Source organism: Eucalyptus grandis, chromosome 3, assembly GCF_016545825.1.
Source record: "Eucalyptus grandis isolate ANBG69807.140 chromosome 3, ASM1654582v1, whole genome shotgun sequence".
Taxonomy (NCBI): Eukaryota; Viridiplantae; Streptophyta; class Magnoliopsida; order Myrtales; family Myrtaceae; genus Eucalyptus; species Eucalyptus grandis.
In genome coordinates, this window is record NC_052614.1 from 39,294,496 (window position 1) to 39,313,707 (window position 19,212).

A 19,212-nucleotide genomic window follows, 5' to 3' on the forward strand; every position below is an offset into this window, starting at 1 on the left:
GTGCTTCTTGATTGTATCCTCTATCGTGCTGTGGACCAGCATGAGGTCCATTGTATCCTCCCCATCTTCAGCCACAAAAACCATGTCCCCTTGCCTTTAGCATAACCTTGGTTATGGTCACAACCTCCATCGTCACAACTCAGAATTCATAAAACCATTCCCTGAAACAAGCAATATTATAGGTTGTTACCGAAAGCAAACATTTGAAGGATTGCAGATGCAGCAGCAGGGGTATTGCCATTTACATATTCCTCAAAAAGTACATGAGCATTTTGGTGCCATTACAACCGAGTATGAAAGGAAATTAGTTAACCATGATGCAAGATCCTACATCTAAAACACTCCCTTCCATGTGATCTACAAAATATTCAGTTTTGTGAATGCGATACCTCTAGCTCTTGGTCTTCCTCTGCCACCGCAACCTCTTCCTTGCCCATTAGGTGATCCTCCTATTTAAACGAGGAATAAAATTAGAAGAAAATTAGAGAAACGACATAACAGTCACCAAGAGACAATAGCGACAGAATAATTTCTAGAAGTACCCCACTTATACTAAAGCTCTGATGATGTCCTCACCATCTCAACAGGAGGTTGATGCCTGCAATAGAGGGCATTTACGGCTTATGATGGATCAAATACCAAGCTCTTAATATGACTAACCCTGAATATGAGGAATCAATGACAAGAGAAGAACACCATCAACTCACCCCACTGCCGATGCATCCAGTTCCTTCTTTGAAAGAGTTACTGTTATTATCACACATGCCTTGTGGTCTCCAGCCAATCCAGACAAGAGAAAGACATTAAATGGGGAAAAAAGCAATTTTGAAATTGAATATTTATGAACGATGAGTTTGCAACTCTACTTACACAGCAATTTCCTGTCTGAATATCAACTTGCAGCTCCAAAAGAACAGATCTCCAATCTTGGTTAAGCAAATAGGCTGGAAAAATTCTGGGCAGAAGCGCCAAAATGATGAGCACCAATCAATCTGTTGAGTTCAACGGATACCATGCCAATTGGCAAATGGCTCAGAGGTTTTGGGTGCTGGCTTAGCCACTTCTGGTATCCCAAATACTTGACAGAACATTAATCTTTCATCTGCCGCTGCAGATGCCACCATGCATTCATTCGGACTCTGCAGCAATGAGAATCATCAGCAATGAGAATCATCAAAACGATCAACTCAAAAAGCAAACTTCGAAAGTAGTTGCACCGACGGATGACTGGTAAGCATACAAGTAGTACCTGTGCCAGGAATAAAACTCTAGGTGTCTGCCATCCTCGCATAAAAGGATATTTCCAGAGAATGAGCCGGTTCTCAGTAGGCCCGTGAGAGCTTAGCAGTTCCCTCTCCCTCTAGTTCCTCAACAGTGCACAAACCTGAAAACCAGTGTCCATTCAATTCAGACGCGCCCGTACACGTGTTCCAAAATTTGATGCACCAGTCACTCCCTCCCGAGGCCAGTAAGTTGCCATGAAATGGGCACCATGTGAGGGCTTTTGCAGCAGCTGTGTGGGCTTCAATCTTGTGAAGCCACTGAGTGCTTGAAGAGTCTCTGGACCTATCCCACAAGTAGAGGAGATTGTCGTTTCCTCCGCTAGCCAGCTGTTTTCCGGAGGGCGAACATTTCAGCCGGCAGACTTCTTGGCGATGCCCCTTGTAGGTTCCAACAATGTGGGATCTAAGTCTCACATCATTGTTGATGACCTTACAATCCATGCCTCCTGTAGTGAGTATGTGATTGTTCCAGGTTAAAGAACCAATTCGGAGTCAATGGCCTCCTATTAAAGTTCTCAGCTGCATGAGAGGAAGCAAAAACAAAAAGCGAAAAACTCAGCTTGAATAAGAACCTGTCAGCCACAGACGAAACACTAATGCTATCAAAACAACAAGCAACCAGCTTACCTGTCTCAAGGATGGAAGACTTAATGAGGATGTTCACTGCCGTGGAGCAAGAGCGAGAAGAAATTGCTAAACTCTCACGGGTTTTCTAAGAACCAGCTCATTCTTTGGAAATATCCATCTAAAGATGGCGGAGCTCACTAGTCATCCATCTAGAGTTTTATACCTGGTACAGGTACTACTTGTATGCTATCATAGTCATTTGCAATTCGGCTCAAGTAGTTTTTAAAGTGTGCTCGTTGAGCTGATTGTTTTGCTGCTTGTCGTTGCCGAGAACTTGTTTCGCAGAGTTCGGACAGATGCGCGGTGGCATTTGCAGCAGGAGATGAAAGATTAGGCAAACATTACTCATTCTCCTGAACGAACCGAACACGGAAAGATGAGAAAAATGTTTTCATCCAAACAAATGGAGCCATATGAACATATAATATTTTCTTAAGGTTTTCCTGAATTAAATAAAATATACCATTTTTCCCATTTTAATTAAGTACATGCGGTTGAATTAGATAAAACATGTCTTTTGATAAATAAATAAATAAGGTGTAATATTCAAGAACATATTTTATTCTTTGTCGATGAGTTTTGCTAAATTACATAAATCATATCATTTCTTTCATTTTTTTAGTCACATAAATTCAATTGAGTTAAAAAAATTGTGTCACTTAAAAATAAATTTAAGATATTTTAAGTTTATCTTTCTTGAAAATATAACCCTAACAAGAGATGGAGCTGAGGGGTTACAAATTAATAATTGATACTATCAACTCCGATTGTCATTCGACCAATAAAAACTCCGGGTTTGATTAAAAAAAAAAAAGATACCTTAATTTTAGGACGGGCTATTGAGTTTGGGTTGCCTACTGCTAGATTTGGTGCTCGCGCCCAGTATTAACGAAAAAAAAAGGAGGCAAAGCGGAAATTATTAATAAACTAAATAGAATTTTTTTTTCAAAAAACTAGGTAGAAAATTGAAAAGGTGAACTTGTTGAATGTTGATATTAACCTTTTGTAGCGCACGTATATGTGGGCTGAACCCAATTACATAAGACCGCATAAAAAAAAATGAGACGAAGGCCTATGTTGTAGAAATGAGTCTTGTTGCGACCTACCCTCGTGGTGCATTACTTAGAAATTTGAGCCTAAACTTAACTCGAACTCTCTTAAGTCCATACCAATTCGCAACTTAAGATTTAAGTTTTATCATGCAAACCATTTTCATTTTGGAGTCGTCATAACTAGCTTACGGTGAATCAATTAGAACCCAAATAAAGTATCGAGAAAAATACTTTACTACCGTATTACTAAGAACTAGAGATTATGGGTATGGATACTTGGTTACACTAGCATCCTCTAATACATTTTCAATACCGTTCTTTTATGAAATAATATTTAGTAGACAGGTTGGACTCCATTTTATTACTCTTTAATATGTAAGGTGATTTTACGAGTGTGCAAACCACAAATTTAACACTTAATAAGGCGATAAATAAATTATAGGACTTACCTCATAGTAATAAAAGCATTTGCAATGTTAAATCAAAATTTACATCAATATTCATAGATATGATTTCTAATTAACATACAATCACTCACATTTATTTTGGATTTTCATTTATTTAAATGAAACCTAAAAAGTACATGCAAGGTAATGCAATGACATACAAAAATGCTTAACTAAAATGACATGCAACATGCAACTTAACAACGAACTATATGTCACGCAACATTAATTAAATAACCTAATCTGATGACGGGAAAATATTAGATGCAACTATCGTAACATGTCATGCATTTTAATTTAAATGTCCCTAAACGTGCAATTTACTATATAATGTACAATATGCAAACTAATTCTACATGACGCATGCATAATTTTTTTTTTTTTTTTTAATTAAAATTCAGAATAAAAAATACCTAATATTTAAATATACCATCTATTCTAAGAAAGGAAATCTAATTCATCCTAAAGCAATATTTTTTGGATTTTTCTTTAAAATTTCGGAAAAAGAAATTGCCAGATTTAAAATGCTATCTAATCTAAAATAAGCAGTATTCTAGCAAGAATCAAATCCAATTTTAATATTTTTTAGGTTTTCTTTTTAAGGAAAACAATCAAACATTGGATAAATATTTTGTTAGATAATGCAATTCACAAACGTATATTATCTATATGTAAATTTGGTAATGAAATAAGCCAATGATTATCTCCAAATGGTTATGGATATTTATGGAAAGTTGTCCGTTCAAATTTAGAATATGGGTAAATTGGCGATTGTATCAGGTGGTTATAGATAGGATGGAAGATATTCCATGCCGCTGGATATTGAATCTTTGTAGTTAGAGATTAGATGGCTGTGTGTGTGTGTTTTTTTTTTTTTTTTTGGGTCAGAAAATATAGTTGAGCTTCATTACTTAACGCAAAAAACTTGGGCCTCAGAAATAATAAGGTCCCATAAAGTACTAGGAGGATTAGTAAGCCAATCTTTAGGAAGATAATTACCTCTATGGGCTTTAGCTACCCAATCCGCTACTTTATTTGCTTCTCTTGGGCGATGGGTTATAATCAAGCTTTCAAATTGGTTTGGCCATGTGTTGTTAAGTTATGAAAGTTTCCTAACTACATCGGGACAAGGAAGGTTCGGGCTTTAGTTATCACTCGCTCAAGATGCTCAAATAACAGCATATCTCACGACTCCAGCGGATCTGGGCAAACCTAAATACTGGTTGAAGTCGAATAAAGTTGCGTGTCGAGTACAATATCAAATGAATTTCACTTTCCGCTTGTACTTGGTTTTGCGATTTCGAAGATTATGTTAAAGGTTGGGCTGCATTGAAACTGTAAGTGCTCCACTCATTCTACGTGTCTGGAGTGAGTTTTTGCCAATGAATCCAATTATATGCTCAAGAATTGTTGGGAGCATCGAGTTATCGCAACCCAAATCTAATGTAGCAAAAAAAAAGAAGAACTGCAATCTATGTTTGTCGGACTGGTAATTATGGTTTTGTTTCGTTTGGTCTCTTTTTGGAGTAGGAAACGAATGGAAAAGTTCTATCAATCGCTACTGAACCAAGCTCATTATAATTTGGTAAGGTTCAATTGCTACTGAACCAAGCTCATTATTATTATTCTCAGTTACATCGAAATAATTGAGTAGTAAGCAATTAATGCGTAAAAGAATAAATTTGGCATTGCGTGACTCTTCACATTAGTCTTGGGGTTTCCAAATTTATCTGGAGTTTTAATTCAAGAAACCAAATTCAACAAAAAAGCAAGTTCAGTTGGTTAACAAATCATGAACAAGAGATTCGGAAAAAAAAAACTATGAACTAGCATTAGATCTTTTTTATTTTTCATTCCTCATTCACATTGACCAATCAATACCCAAAATTTAAATCAATCACTTGAATGCTATCATTTTCACAAAATTTTAACCACAAGCATCGAATATTTGGATGCTATGTCAGATTTTTCAACAAAAAAATAGCTAACATCACTCAAGTCAATGCTTTTAAAAAAAGTTATAACATTTAAGCAATCAATTGAAAAAATTTATAGCACAAAACACATATACTTTGTGCCATAATTTCTAGAGCTTGTTATCGTTGCCCTTGCTTTTGTTGTGTATGGATGTCCAATATGGTTGAGCATTGTTCCAAGACAGAACTAAGAAACTAAGAATTGGACACACGGGAACATGTCTGGTTTTAGGTTCTAAGATATGTAAGGTAGGTTATAGGTTCTAAGATTGAAGAATTTATTTCAACAAATAGATTACAAGTTTTAGGTTGGTATAATTTGGAATCTAGAACCTTTAACTAAAAACCTGAAAGAAGTTTTATGTTTTCCTTAGTTTATGTTTTCGTGTGATCCTACGATATTTCATAGCATTCATTAATGAATGTATAATCCGAAACCATTAGTCTACCATTTTATGAAGGCTTACTTTATTAATGTTTCATATTTTTCATGTGTCTAAATATAAATATGATCAGTAAATTATAACAACAAATTGTGATAATTAAAGATGATAATTTACTATAATCATTCAATTAATAATTTAGATAGAACTTGGGTAGATCTTGGAGCCGACCTTGGGGCAAGTTTCAGGTTTTAAGCGGAACCTCTACAAAACTTGGAAACACTAAAATCGAGAATTGCTCACCCATAGCGCATGCACTTAATCCAGTAATTCATTTTTGTTTAATCCTTTTTGTTCATTTGAATCAGTTCTCATTAATCCATCCAAATATATGTAGTACAAGAGAAGTAGCCCGAGCATATGCAACTTAGTTATCTGAGTCTCTAACAAAATAGAGAGCGAGTATGACAAAATGAAAATGAAAGAGACCATTCATTCAATATATAAAATAGGTAGGATAGTCTAGGAAGCCATTACAAGATCATCTAGTAAAAACCATGAACTTCCTTCAGCATGCCAAATTAACTGTAAAACAAAACAATGAGCCTGCCATGCTCAAAACCAAAACGTAAAGAAGAAAATTTACACCATGAATTCTTCTAAATTGAGCTCTTTTTCATTTTCATCAGCCATGGCCAATTATACCCTCTTCTCCTGTTCACGTACTGTTTAGACTGCCGCTTCATCACGGCGCTAATGCCGCTCCCGTATGCTCTCGGCACTAGCTTTGCTTTTGTCGAATCGAACCTAACCAGATATTTCCCAAGATAGAATAAAAAGGACGATCTGCGAAGCTCAAAAGTCGTCTCCAACAGTCAAGCAAGAGAACGAGTTGAGGTCTTGGGTCCATTGGAGACGGCAATTTGACGCGTATTAGGCACTGAGTGACTTTGTTTAATTCGAAGTCAAATCAGTCCCTATCAAAATTTAAACTTTCTTTTTTTGGTCGGATTTCAAAATTAAACTTGACTCAAAAAAAAAAAAAAAAAATACACTATTTTAAAATTTTTCTCAAGACTTTTAATACCCTTTAGAGGGATGTGCCTGGCCAGGGTTTAAGGGGAAAAGGGAGATCATAAAGGGAGGTGGGGGGATTTGAGGGTTTAGGGGATGTGATTTTATGGTCATATCTCACCCATACTTGGGTAAGGCACCAATGGCACATGGTCCGTATGATATTCCCATAAATCACGTCCATTCCCAACTTCGGTCCCTTCAAAGACGAAACTCCTTATATCTTCACAACATTCAAATGTTAACAGGTATATTCGTAGACTAGTTTTTTCATAACGTTTTAAAATTTGAGTTACATTTTAGATTTTGGCAAAGAAAGCCGAAAAAGTTGACTCTTAATGAATGTAATCATGTTACTTGTCAATGCCTTATATATTTTAATGTCGAGACATATGAAATAAAATGAAAGTCAAATTATAAATGCCAAGAGTAAAATAAAATCTAAAGGTGGAAAGAAGTAATTCCATAAACACGAATTGCGACCTCTAAATTGGCTAACGAAATTGAAGTAATTCGGGACTTTTTTTCCGGTAAAAATAGGGAAAGAAATCACTTGTGGGAACTGAACGTCACGCGAGGTCGGTGCGAGTGGGGAATGCAGCAACGTGAAAATGAGCACTATAGTTAAATAATCAGCATCAAAATACCTAACCACCCTTTCTTTCTATAAATAAAAAAGAACACCGTTTTTTTGGGGCTGGGCTTAAAATAGCAAGAGGGAAATTATTAATTAAAGCAGTAATTAAATGATCTGAGAGAGAGAGAGAGAGAGAGAGAGAGAGAGAGAAGAGAGAGAGGGAGAGAAATTAATAAAACGCAGGAAATTAATAAGATCTGCCTCATACGTTTCGGACAGTCTAAGGAAGGATCGGAACATCCCTGCACACAATTCCATCATAACCAACCTCTGTTCTCTACTCGATGGAGAGTCCATTGGTGGGCCGTGCTCTAGGCACCGGTAACCCGAAATTTTTAAAATATTATTAATAATAAATTACTAGATTAAATCCCAGTTAAGAAGGGGCTTTGAAAATAGGGCATTAAAAGTGTGTCTATTTCAATTTTCGCAAAGGGCCACAAAGGAATATTGGAGCTTTTGACAAGTATTTTAAAATAACTTCTAGCCAAATGCATGCCAAAAGCTTAATGTTACTCCCACTCAACATTTGTAGAATGCTAAAATTAGAATTAAAACATTTTTTCTTTCAAAACTGCTCTCATTGATTATTTAGTTTTTCGATTTTGCTCATTTCCTATAATTGTTCATTTTCTTCATGCAAGGGTAGTTAGTTAGTGAAAGGACGACGAGGGTCGCACAACCAAACGACCTCTACTAGAGGTCCCACATCCTTTAGTGGCCCTCGCTTGGGTGACACGACCTTCATCGAGGACCGCTTAAGGTTACTTAAGGTCAAGCAACGTCCACTGATGACCACTAGAACTAACGGTGACTGGCGCCAAATCTGACTCATTGGCAGCCGTAGCCCTTCATTGGCTCTAGTGAATGTATAAGTTCTTTTTTAATATATATACAGTAAAAATTCATTGCAAGAGTTTTTTTGCCAAACACTATTTAAACCCAAAGTCTTTTTGCAAAGAGTTTTTACCAAATGCAATTTGCATTTCCCTATTTTGACTTTCAACATTTGTATTACACCTAAAATCTATTTGCAAAGTTGAACTAAATCCACCCTAAATCCAAGGAGGAAGGGCAGGGCGTGGGAGCGTTGTTAAAGCATACAAGATAACGAAATCTTGAGCATCCAATGTCCACCAGACCAATAATTGTAGAAAAGATTGTATATGACATGCTAGCTGAAAGAAGGGGGGGGCGCTCTCCGACCACTTTTTTAACATATGCAACTCCTTTTCCCTCACACCCAAATTGGCACATGCTGCTCAATGCAGTGAGCACAAGATATTCTCCAATAAAAGGCGAAATAATAATTTGACCTGTGCTCACCGCATGACTGCGTGAAAACAACAAAGTTACATGCCATTGCGTCCCCTCCCTAATGAGGATTTGGGTGATGGGTGCTCTCAAGAACCCTAATTTGGCAACCGAATCGAAGAGATTACAGAGTTTTCTCAATATTTATTACCCTTTTACTGTGATGTGCACAGTCAGGGCTTTGCACCCCATCAAACAGCAAAGCTTATCTGCCAAATGGGTGTCGGTGCAATAAGGATTTGGTGATGGGTGTTCTCAAGAACCCTAATTTAACACCCATGCCCCCTCTCCCTCTCTCTCTCTCTCTCTTTCTCTCTCTCTCTTAATATTCAAAAGTCCAAAACCCTTTCCCCTTGTTGTTTTCTTTATCATTAGCGTCCTTCCCTTGTAACGGGAATATTATTATTTTAAGCCAGAGCCAATCGCCCTCGTCCCCAAGACCAAGACCGAGAGGTTCCTTTTTTGAGAGGGAGAAATTGGTGGAAGAACAGTGCGTGATAGACTAATGGCGACGACTCCCGTCTCAGCAGCACCCACTCCACCCCACTTTTTGACTTCTGAATTGAGAGAGGGGGACGGGGGTCAAGGGGGTCGTTCCTTAGTGGACAGTTTTCCCATGACGTCTTACGAAATTGACATGAATCAGATTTAGGTCCACTTAGATGCATTTATGAATTTCTGAGTACAAGACTGACGCATGAAAACAAATGTTACACAAAACGTGTGGCGAAAAACCGAAACTTCAAGGACCACGTCGAATTAGTTATCTTCGGATCATGGGTTGGTTTCCTTTAGTCCGGATTTTATACAAATATTATCGTGGCCGTGCCGTGGAATTGAGCGGCCTGTTCTTGAGCACTTCCACGAAGAAAAGTAAAATAGGAAAAAAGGAAAGAGAAACGCACCTTCCCCGTTCCACCTGTGGAGTCCAAATGGAATCTCTTCTCATTAAAATCGAACACGTGGTGGTCTGCTGCTGGCTTTGAAGGGGACCGGCATGGCCTCTTTTCTGCAATCGACCTTCTAGATGGGATTGACCCTTCGTACACGACGTGTGCGATTAAGGTGGAATAGCAGAAATCTTAGATCGTCCTTTCCCTCGTAACCCTAAAACTACCCTCTCTCATCATCCCATTCCCAAAACCAATCTCTAACTTTGACTCGCGCAGAGGCGCACGGATCGCGCAGAAATGAAGTTGTTCTGGACATCCCTGGCCTCCCTCCTGGGCGTCCTGGTCTTCTGCCAGACCCTCCTCCGGGTGGTGTTCCCGCCGGAGCTCCGAGTCGCCTCCCTCCACTTCCTGAACCAGGCCCTCAACTGCTTCTCCTCCTACCTGGACTACATCATAAATAAGACCAACGAGATCCGCAACAAGAACCGAGGACGCCTCCTTTATATTCATTCGCGCGGCCACCCGTGGGAATCCGAGCCGTTCAAGCACCCGAGCACCTTCGACACGTTGGCCATGGACCCGGAGAGGAAGAGGGACATCATGGAGGACCTCCGCTACTTCGCGGCCGGGCAGGCCTTGTACCAGCGGGCGGGCCGGGCCTGGAATCGGGTGTACCTGCTCTATGGCCAGCCTGGGACGGGGAAATCGAGCATGATCGCCGCCATGGCCAATTTCCTCGGCTACGACATCTACCAACTCGAGCTGCCCCATGTGCAAACCAACTCCGAGCTCCGGAAGCTCCTCATGAACACCAGCTCCAAGTCCATCGTCGTCGTCATCACCGGCACCGACTGCTCGGTCAGTCTGTCCAACAGGTCGGAGGCGCCCTATGCCACAGCACCTCGAAGCTACTACGACCCCGGAGCGCCTGAGGCAACCCGCGGCAGCGACGAGGGGAATAACAACATGGTCACCCCCTCAGGGCTGTTCAACTTCACCCATGGCCTGTGGTCATGCCGCGGGAGCGAGAGGATCTTCGTGTTAACCACCAACCACATCGAGAAGCTCGATCCAGCATTCCTCGAGAGACGCCGGATAAACATGCGCATCCACATGAGCTACTGCTCGTACCCGGCGCTCAAGATCCTGCTCCGGAACTATCTGGGTAGCGAGGCCGAGGACCTGAGCGAGGTGGTGTCGAGCGAACTCCGAGAGGCGGTCGAGAAGGCCAAGATGACGCCGGCGGACATAAGCGAAGTCCTGAGGAACAAGGAGAGAGCCGCGAGCAAGTTGCTGGAGGTGTTGAAGGAGAGAGCGGAGAGGAACTACAAGTGCGAGCTGAACACGGTGGAGGAGGAGGAGAAAGAGGAGCAAGAAAAGAGGGCTCTGGAGAGCCCGAAAGAAGGGAGCGACTGCGGTGACGCTTCCTGCAAGGTGGAAGAGGATGATGAAGAGAAGAAAGCAATATGAGAGGGAAAAATCAGTTCGTCCCTTTTTCCATTTTCTTTTCACTTTTATCTTCTCTCTTTTTTCCCCCTTTATTTTCTCTTCTTTTTGGGATAGAAATGAAAAATGGGAAAGCAATTTGATCTGTTGGGAACAGATGGTTGATTTTTGCTCCTGTGCAAGAATTTACCATTTTCCAAAGCAACATATCAAATGAATTTCACTTTCTGCTTGTGCTCTGTTTTGTGATTTGGAAGATTATGTTATAGGTTTGGGCTGTATTGAAACGGTAAGTGCTCCTATGCGTCTAGAGCGAGTTTTCGCCAATTAATCCGATTACGGTTCCATTCTATGCTCAAGAATCGTTGGGAGCATCAATCTATCGTAACCCAAATCTAAAGCAGCAACAAAAAAAGAAAAAAAGGAACTATAATCTCTATTCGTTAGACAAGTAATCATGGTTTTGTTTAGTGTAGTCTCTCTCTCTCTCTTTTTTTTTTTTTTTCAATTACTATTGAACCAAGCCCAGTATAATTTGGTACGATTGGATGTGATTATTATTATTCTCAGATGTATGAAAATAACTGAGTAGTAAGCAATTCATTAATAAAAAGAACAATTTTGACATTCTATGATTTTTCTCATTAGTTTTGGGGTTTCCCAATTTATTCGGCTTTCTAATTAAAGAAACCAAATTCAACAAAGTAGCAAGTTCGGTTGGCTAAGAAAAAACTATTCACTAGCGATTAGGTTTTTTATTTGTAATTCCCCATTCAAATTGACCAATCAATACCCATAATTCAAATTGATGATTTGAATACTATAATTTTACAATATTTTAACTACAAGCATCAATTATTTTGATGCCATGTCCGATTTTTTGGTAAAAAAGTAGCAGATATCACTCAAGTGAACTTTTTTAAAGTTATAACACATAAATAATCGATTGAAAAAATAATGTTACAAAATGCGTATACTTTGTACCATAAATTTCTAGAGCTCAATATCATTGCCCTTGCTTTTGTCATAGACGGATGTCCAATAACAAAGGGCGTGTACTTCCACTAATTCTTTTTTTGTCCTTTTTTTTTTCATTTGAATCATTTCTCATTATTCCATCCAAATATATAGCACAAAAGAAGTAGCTCGAACAAACCCAACCTTTATAGCTTTCTCTAGCTATCCGAGTCTCTAGCAGAATAGAAACAAAGTATCACAAAATGAAATTGAAGGAGACCATTCGATATAGAAAATAGGTAAGACAGTCCTGGAAGTCACGCCCCTAATGCTGCTCCCGTATAGTGTCGGCTCCAGCTTCCCTTTTGTCGAAGCGAACCCAACCAGAACTCCTAACTTCATCATCTTAACATCATCATCCACAGCTGCCTCCCCTCCTCCAGCGCCACCATCCTCCTCCTTCTTTCTCTGCCGTTCCATCACGATTCCATCAACAATGTCCATCGCGTCTGGGAGCGCGTGGCAGGATCATTGGCAACAAATTTATGGACAATCCCATCAATCTAAACGAAACTCCAAGTAGAAACTATGACTACTTTATTTTCCTTCATAGATTTCACAGTTGCAAGATTTCATCCCAATTGCCCATCTTAGCATATATATGTTGCCTGAAGGATATAGCGTCCACTATGTTGAGGTTCTAGTTTTGGATCAAATGACTGCCTACTTTCTCTCCTAACTTAACATAGCCATGCATCCTACACCCCATTCACCAAAGATGCCTAAAATGCACCATCTGGTAAAATTTTAGAGATGAAGGGATGAAGACTAAAGAAGGCCAGACATCGTAGAACAATTAGTTAATTCTTATCTTCAAGTAACTTTTACCAGGAGTCAACTTAGTAAATAAGTTATATTTGGTGAAACACATGCAGAAGAGAAGTCATGATGAAGCCAAATGAAGAAAGCTAAGGATGGCTAATCATTAGTTGTGTGAGGAGATAAGCTAGCAATACTCATAAAGCTTGTCACCAATCTCTATACGGAAGAAAGAATGGCCAAAAGAACCTATTCTCCGATCAAGTCTAAAATGGTTACACGACCAGAACCTAGCCACAGCGTTGGTCAGGGCTTGAATAGAAAATAGCAATGGACAATAGTATAATATGAAGGAAGCGCACATCAGAAGGTCAATCGTGTTGGTCAGGGTTTGAATAGAAAATAGCAATGGATAATAGTATAATATGAAGGAAGCGCACATCAAAAGGTCAATCATGCATGGAAGATTTATGAATGAAAAGGAAAGGTCTTTTGATGTAAGATATGATTTGATCAAAAGGGAAACGGTCGTTTGATGAAAAGGTCATTAACATGGTCCTTATTGTAGTTTGTATCAATGTGACTTGGTTTGGCTCAACATTCAAACAACATCTTACTCATCCTAAGGACTATCAAAAACTTGTGACATCACTTTTTTCTTCCAAAACTGCCCTCATTAATTGTTTAGTTTTCCAAATTTTGCCCCTTTCTTATAACTATTCATCTTCTTCATCCAAGAGCGACTAGTCTAGTGAAAGGACGATAAGGGTCGCACAACCCAAACGACCTCCGCTAGAGGTCCCACATCCTTGAGCAGCCCTCGCCTAGGTCACATGACGCTCACCGAGGACCACCAGAGGTTACTTAACGTCAAGCAATCTCAATCGACAACCACTGGAACTGACAACCACTGGCGCCAAATTTGACTCATTGACGGCCGTAGCCCTTCATCAACTCTAGTGAATATATAAATTCTTTTTTACTAAAAACATATAAATATAATATAGTCAAAGTTCATTGCAGAGTTTTTTTGCCAAACACTATTTAAACCCAAAGTCCTTTTGCAAAGAATTTTTACTAAATGCAATTTACATTTCCCTAAAGAATTGACTTTCAACATTTGTATTACACACCACCCCATGTGGTGGCCGCATTGGCTTGGGCTTCCATTCCCCTCACGAAGGGGATGAGTTCAAATCCCAGCGTGGTCACTAGTGGTATTAAGCGTGACGCCGTAGTGGTTGGTCGTGCGCTAGCGTCACCAAGGGGTTTACGGCGCGGCTGTCGGCTGCAAGCCGGTTCCTCCTGTCTCCAAAAAAAAAAAAAAAATTTGTATTACACCTTGAACCCATTTATAAAGTTGAAATAAATCCACTGTAAATCCAAGGAGGAAACGCCATTATCAATGGAGATGGATTAATTGTTGGGGGGCCGCTTGAGATCTGGTTCCTCTAGGGGCAGAGAAAAGCTGAGAAAGGGCAGGGCGCGGGAGTGTTGTTAAAGCATACAAGAGAACGAAATCTCGATCATTCAATGACGACCAGTAAAATGGTTGTAGAAAAGGTTGTATATGACATGCTAGCTGAAAAGGCGGGAGGGGGGACGCCGCTCTCCGACCCCTTTTTAAACATATGCAACTCCTTTTCCCTGGCACTCAAATTGACATATGCTGCTCATTGCAGTGGGCACAAGATATTCTCTAATAAAAAGCGAAAGAATAATTTGACCTGTGCTCACCGCATGACTGCGTGAAAACAACAAAGTTACATGCCATTGCATCCCCTCCCTAATGAGGATTAGGGTGATGGGTGCTCTCAAGAACCCTAATTTGGCAACCGAATTGAAGAAGTTACACAGTTTTCTCAATATTTATTACTCTTTTACTGTGATGTGCACAGCCAAGGCGCACCCTATCAAACAGCAAAGCTTACCTGCCAAATGGGTGTCCCTGCAATAAGGATTTGGTGATGGGTGTTCTCAAGAACCCTAATTTAACACCCATCCTCTCTCTCTCTCTCTCTCTCTCTCTCTTAATATTCAAAAGTCCAAAACCCTTTTCCCTTGTTGTTTTCTTCATCATCAGCGTCCTTCCTTTGTAACGGGAATATTATTTTAAGCCAGAGCCAATCGCCCTCATCCCCAAGACCAAGACCGAGAGGTTCCTTTTTTGAGAGGGAGAAATTGGTGGAAGAACAGTGCATGATAGACCAATGGCGACGACTCCCATCTCAGCAGCACCCACTCCACCCCACTTTTGACTTCTGAATTGAGAGAGGGGGACGGGGGTCAAGGGGGTCGTTCCATAGTGGACAGTTTTCCCATGACGTCTTACGAAATTGACATGAATGGGATTTAGGTTTACTTTGATGCATTTATGAATTTCTGAGTACAAGATCGACGCGTGAAAACAAATGTTACACAAAACGTGTGGCGAAAAATTGAAACTTCAAGGACCACGTCGAATTAGTTATGTTCGGATCATGGGTTGCTTTCCTTTAGTCCGGATTTTATACAATTATTGTGGCCGCGCCGTGTAATTGCGCGGCCCTGTTCTTGGGCACTTCCACGAAGAAAAGTAAAAATGGGACAAAGGAAAGAGAAACGCACCTTCCCCCTTCCGTGGAGTCCAAATGGAATCTCTTCTCATTAAAATCGAACACGTGGTGGTCTGCTGCTGGCTTTGAAGGGGACCGGCATGGCCTCTTTTCTGCAATCGCCCTTCTCTCAATCCCCCGACGTCTTCCCAGTACAACAGTTAATAAATTTCCGTGCCCGCGTGCTTCTAGATGGGATCGACCCTTCGTACACGATCGTGCCAACAAGGCGGAGTAGCAGAGATGTTAAGATCGTCCTTTTCCTCGTGCCCCCCAAAACCAACCTCTCATCATCCCATCCCCAAGACCCAAAACCAGTCTCTAACATTGATTCGCGCAGAGGCGCACAGATCGCACAGAAATGAAGGAGTTCTGGACATCCCTGGCCTCCCTCCTGGGCGTCCTGGCCTTCTGCCAGACCCTACTCCAGGTGATGTTCCCGCCGGAGCTCCGGGTTGCCTCCCTCCACTTCCTGAACTACATCATAAATAAGGCCAACGAGATCCGCCACAAGAACCGAGAACGCCTCCTTTATATTCACTCGCGCCGCGGGTTGCTCTATTCCCGGGGCCACCCGTGGGAATCCGAGCCGTTCAAGCACCCGAGCACCTTCGACACGTTGGCCATGGACCCGGAGAGGAAGAGGGACATCGTGGAGGACCTCCGCTACTTCGCGGCCGGGCAGGCCTTCTACCAGCGGGCGGGCCGGGCCTGGAATCGGGTGTACCTGCTCTATGGCTCGCCCGGGACGGGGAAATCGAGCATGATCGCCGCCATGGCCAATTTCCTCGGCTACGACATCTACCAACTCGAGCTGCCCCATGTGCACACCAACTCCGAGCTCCGGAAGCTCCTCATGAATACCAGCTCCAAGTCCATCGTCGTCGTCATCACCGGCACCGACTGCTCGGTCAATCTGTCCAACAGGTCGGAGGCGCCCTATGCCACACCACCTCGTAGCTACTACGACCCCGGCGCGCCTGAGGCAACCCGCGGCAGCGAGGACGGGAATAACAGCATGGTCACCCCCTCCGGGCTGTTCAACTTCACCCATGGTCTATGGTCATGCTGCGGGAGCGAGAGGATCTTCGTGTTAACCACCAACCACATCGAGAAGCTCGACCCCGCATTCCTCGAGAGAAGCCGCATAAACATGCGCATCCACATGAGCTACTGCTCGTACCCGGCGCTCAAGATCCTGCTCCATAACTACCTGGGTAGCGCGGCCGAGGACCTGAGCGAGGTGGTGTCGAGCGAACTCCGAGAGGCGGTCGAGAAGGCCAAGATGACGCCGGCGGACATAAGCGAAGTCCTGATCGAGAACCGGAGGAACAAGGAGAGAGCCGTGAGCGAGTTGCTCGAGGTGTTGAGGGCGAGAGCGGAGAACGAGAAGTACGAGCTGAACACGATGGAGGAGGAGGAGGAGAAAGAGGAGCAAGAGGAAAGAGAGAAGAGGACTCTGGAGAGCCCGAAAGAAGGGAGCGACTGCGGTGACGATTCCTGCAAGGTGGAAGAGGATGATGAAGAGAAGAAAGCAATATGAGAGGGAAAATCAGTTCGTCCCTTTTTCATTTTCTTTTCACTTTTATCTTCTCTCTTTTCCCCCCTTTATTTTCTCTTCTTTATGGGTTAGAAATGAAAAATGGAAAAGCAAATTTGATCTGTTGGGAACAGATGGTTGATTTTTGCTCCTGTGCAAGAATTTACCATTTTCCAAAGCAACATATCAAATGAATTTCACTTTCTGCTTGTGCTTGGTTTTGCGATTTGGAGGATTATGTTATAGGTTTGGGCTGTATTGAAACTGTAAGTGCTCCCCTCATTCTATGCGTCTAGAGCGAGTTTTCGCCAATTAATCCGATTACGGTTCCATTCTATGCTCAAGAATCGTTGGGAGCATCAATCTATCGTAACCCAAATCTAATGCAGCAACAAAAAAAGAAAAAAAAGAACTATAATCTCTATTCGTCAGACAAGTAATCATGGTTTTGTTTAGTGTAGTCTCCCTTTTTTCCTTTTTTTTTTTTCAATTACTACCTAACCAAGCTCAGTATAATTTGGTACGATTCGATGTGATTATTATTATTCTCAGTTGTATGAAAATAACTGAGTAGTAAGTAAGCAATTCATTAATAAAAAGCACAAGTTTGACATTCTATGATTTTTCTCATTAGTTTTGGGGTTTCCCAATTTATTCGGCTTTCTAATTAAATAAACCAAATTCAACAAAGTAGCAAGTTCGGTTGGCTAAGAAAAAATTCCCCATTCAAATTGACCAATCAATACCCATAATTCAAATTGATGATTTGAATACTACAATTTTACAATATTTTAACTACAATGATCAATTATTTTGATGCCATGTCCAATTTTTTGGAAAAAAAAAATAGCATATATCACTCAAGTGAACTTTTTTTTAAGTTATGATACTTAAATGATCGATTGAAAAAATAATGTCATAAAATGCGTTTGTGCCATAATTTCTAGAGCTCGATATTGTTGCCCTTGCTTCTGTCGTAGACAGATGTTCAATAACAAAGGGTGTGTACTTCCACTAATTCTTTTTTTGTCCTTTTTTTTTTCATTTGAATCATTTCTCATTATTCCATCCAAATATATAGCACAAAAGAAGTAGCTCGAACAAACCCAACTTTTACAGCTTTCTCTAACTATCCGAGTCTCTAGCAGGATAGAAACCAAGTATCACAAAATGAAATTCAAGGAGACCATTCTATATAGAAAATAGGTAAGACAGTCCTGGAAGTCACACCCCTTATGCTGCTCCCGTATAGTGTCGGCTCCAGCTTCCCTTTTGTCGAAGCGAACCCAACCAGAACTCCTAACATCATCATCCACAGCTGCCTCCCCTCCTCCAGCGCCACCATCCTCCTCCTTCTTGCTCTGCCGTTCCTTCACGATTCCATAAACAATGTCCATCGCGTCTGGGAGCGCGTGGCAGGATCATTGGCAACAAATTTATGGACAATCCCATCAATCTAAATGAAACTCCAAGTAGAAACTATGACTACTTTATTTTCCTTCATAGTTTTCACAGTTGCAAGATATCATCCCAATTGCCCATCTTAGTATATATAAGTTGCCTGAAGGATATGGCGTCCACTATGTTGAGGTCCTAGTTTTGGATCAAACGCCTGCCTACTTTCTCTCCTAACTTAACATAGCCATGCGTCGTACACCCCATTCACCAAAGATGCCTAAAATGCACCATCTGGTTAAATTTTAGAGATGAAGGGATGAAAACTAAAGAAGGGCAGACATCCTAAAACAATTAGTTAATTCTTAGCTTCAAGTAACTTTTACCAGGAGTCAACTTAGTAAATAAGTTATATTTGGTGAAACACATGCAGAAGAGAAGTCATGATGAGGCCAAATGAAGAAAGCTAAGGATGGCTAATCATTAGCTGTGTGAGGAGATAAGCTAGCAATACTCATAAAGCTTATCACCAATCTTTATGCGGAAGAAAGAATGGCCAAAAGAACCGATTCTCCGATCAAGTCTAAAATGGTTACACGACCAGAACCTAGCCACAACGGTGGTCAGGGCTTAAAAAGAAAATAGCAAAGGATAATAGTATGATATGAAGGAAGCGCATATCAGAAGGTCAATCGTGTTGGTCAGGACTTGAATAGAAAATAGCAAAGGATAATAGTATAATATGAAGGAAGTGCATATCAGAAGGTCAATCATGC

The 19,212-nt window shown here is 40.9% G+C and overlaps 2 protein-coding genes and 1 pseudogene across 2 annotated transcripts; 2 read left to right on the forward strand and 1 right to left on the reverse strand.

Annotated features, from left to right (window-relative positions):
* Nucleotides 1-1,001: 1,001 nt before the first annotated feature.
* LOC120286081 lies at nt 1,002-1,750 on the reverse strand (annotated as a pseudogene).
* Nucleotides 1,751-9,855: 8,105 nt separating this feature from the next.
* Nucleotides 9,856-11,412, forward strand: LOC104437396 (AAA-ATPase At4g30250). The gene has a single exon (XM_010050335.3). It carries the CDS (start codon nt 9,983-9,985, stop codon nt 11,153-11,155), a length of 1,173 nt encoding a protein of 390 aa, XP_010048637.3. The 5' UTR covers nt 9,856-9,982; the 3' UTR covers nt 11,156-11,412.
* Nucleotides 11,413-15,552: 4,140 nt separating this feature from the next.
* LOC120291303 (AAA-ATPase At5g57480-like) lies at nt 15,553-17,305 on the forward strand. Its single transcript, XM_039308508.1, has one exon. The coding sequence runs from the start codon at nt 15,863-15,865 to the stop codon at nt 17,042-17,044; it is 1,182 nt and encodes a 393-aa protein (XP_039164442.1). The 5' UTR covers nt 15,553-15,862; the 3' UTR covers nt 17,045-17,305.
* The last annotated feature ends 1,907 nt before the right edge of the window (nt 17,306-19,212 follow it).

Coding starts and splice junctions, on each gene's coding strand:
- LOC104437396 (XM_010050335.3), top strand. CDS start 9,983: ATGAAGTTGTTCTGGACATCCCTGGCCTCCCTCCTGGGCGTCCTGGTC.
- LOC120291303 (XM_039308508.1), top strand. CDS start 15,863: ATGAAGGAGTTCTGGACATCCCTGGCCTCCCTCCTGGGCGTCCTGGCC.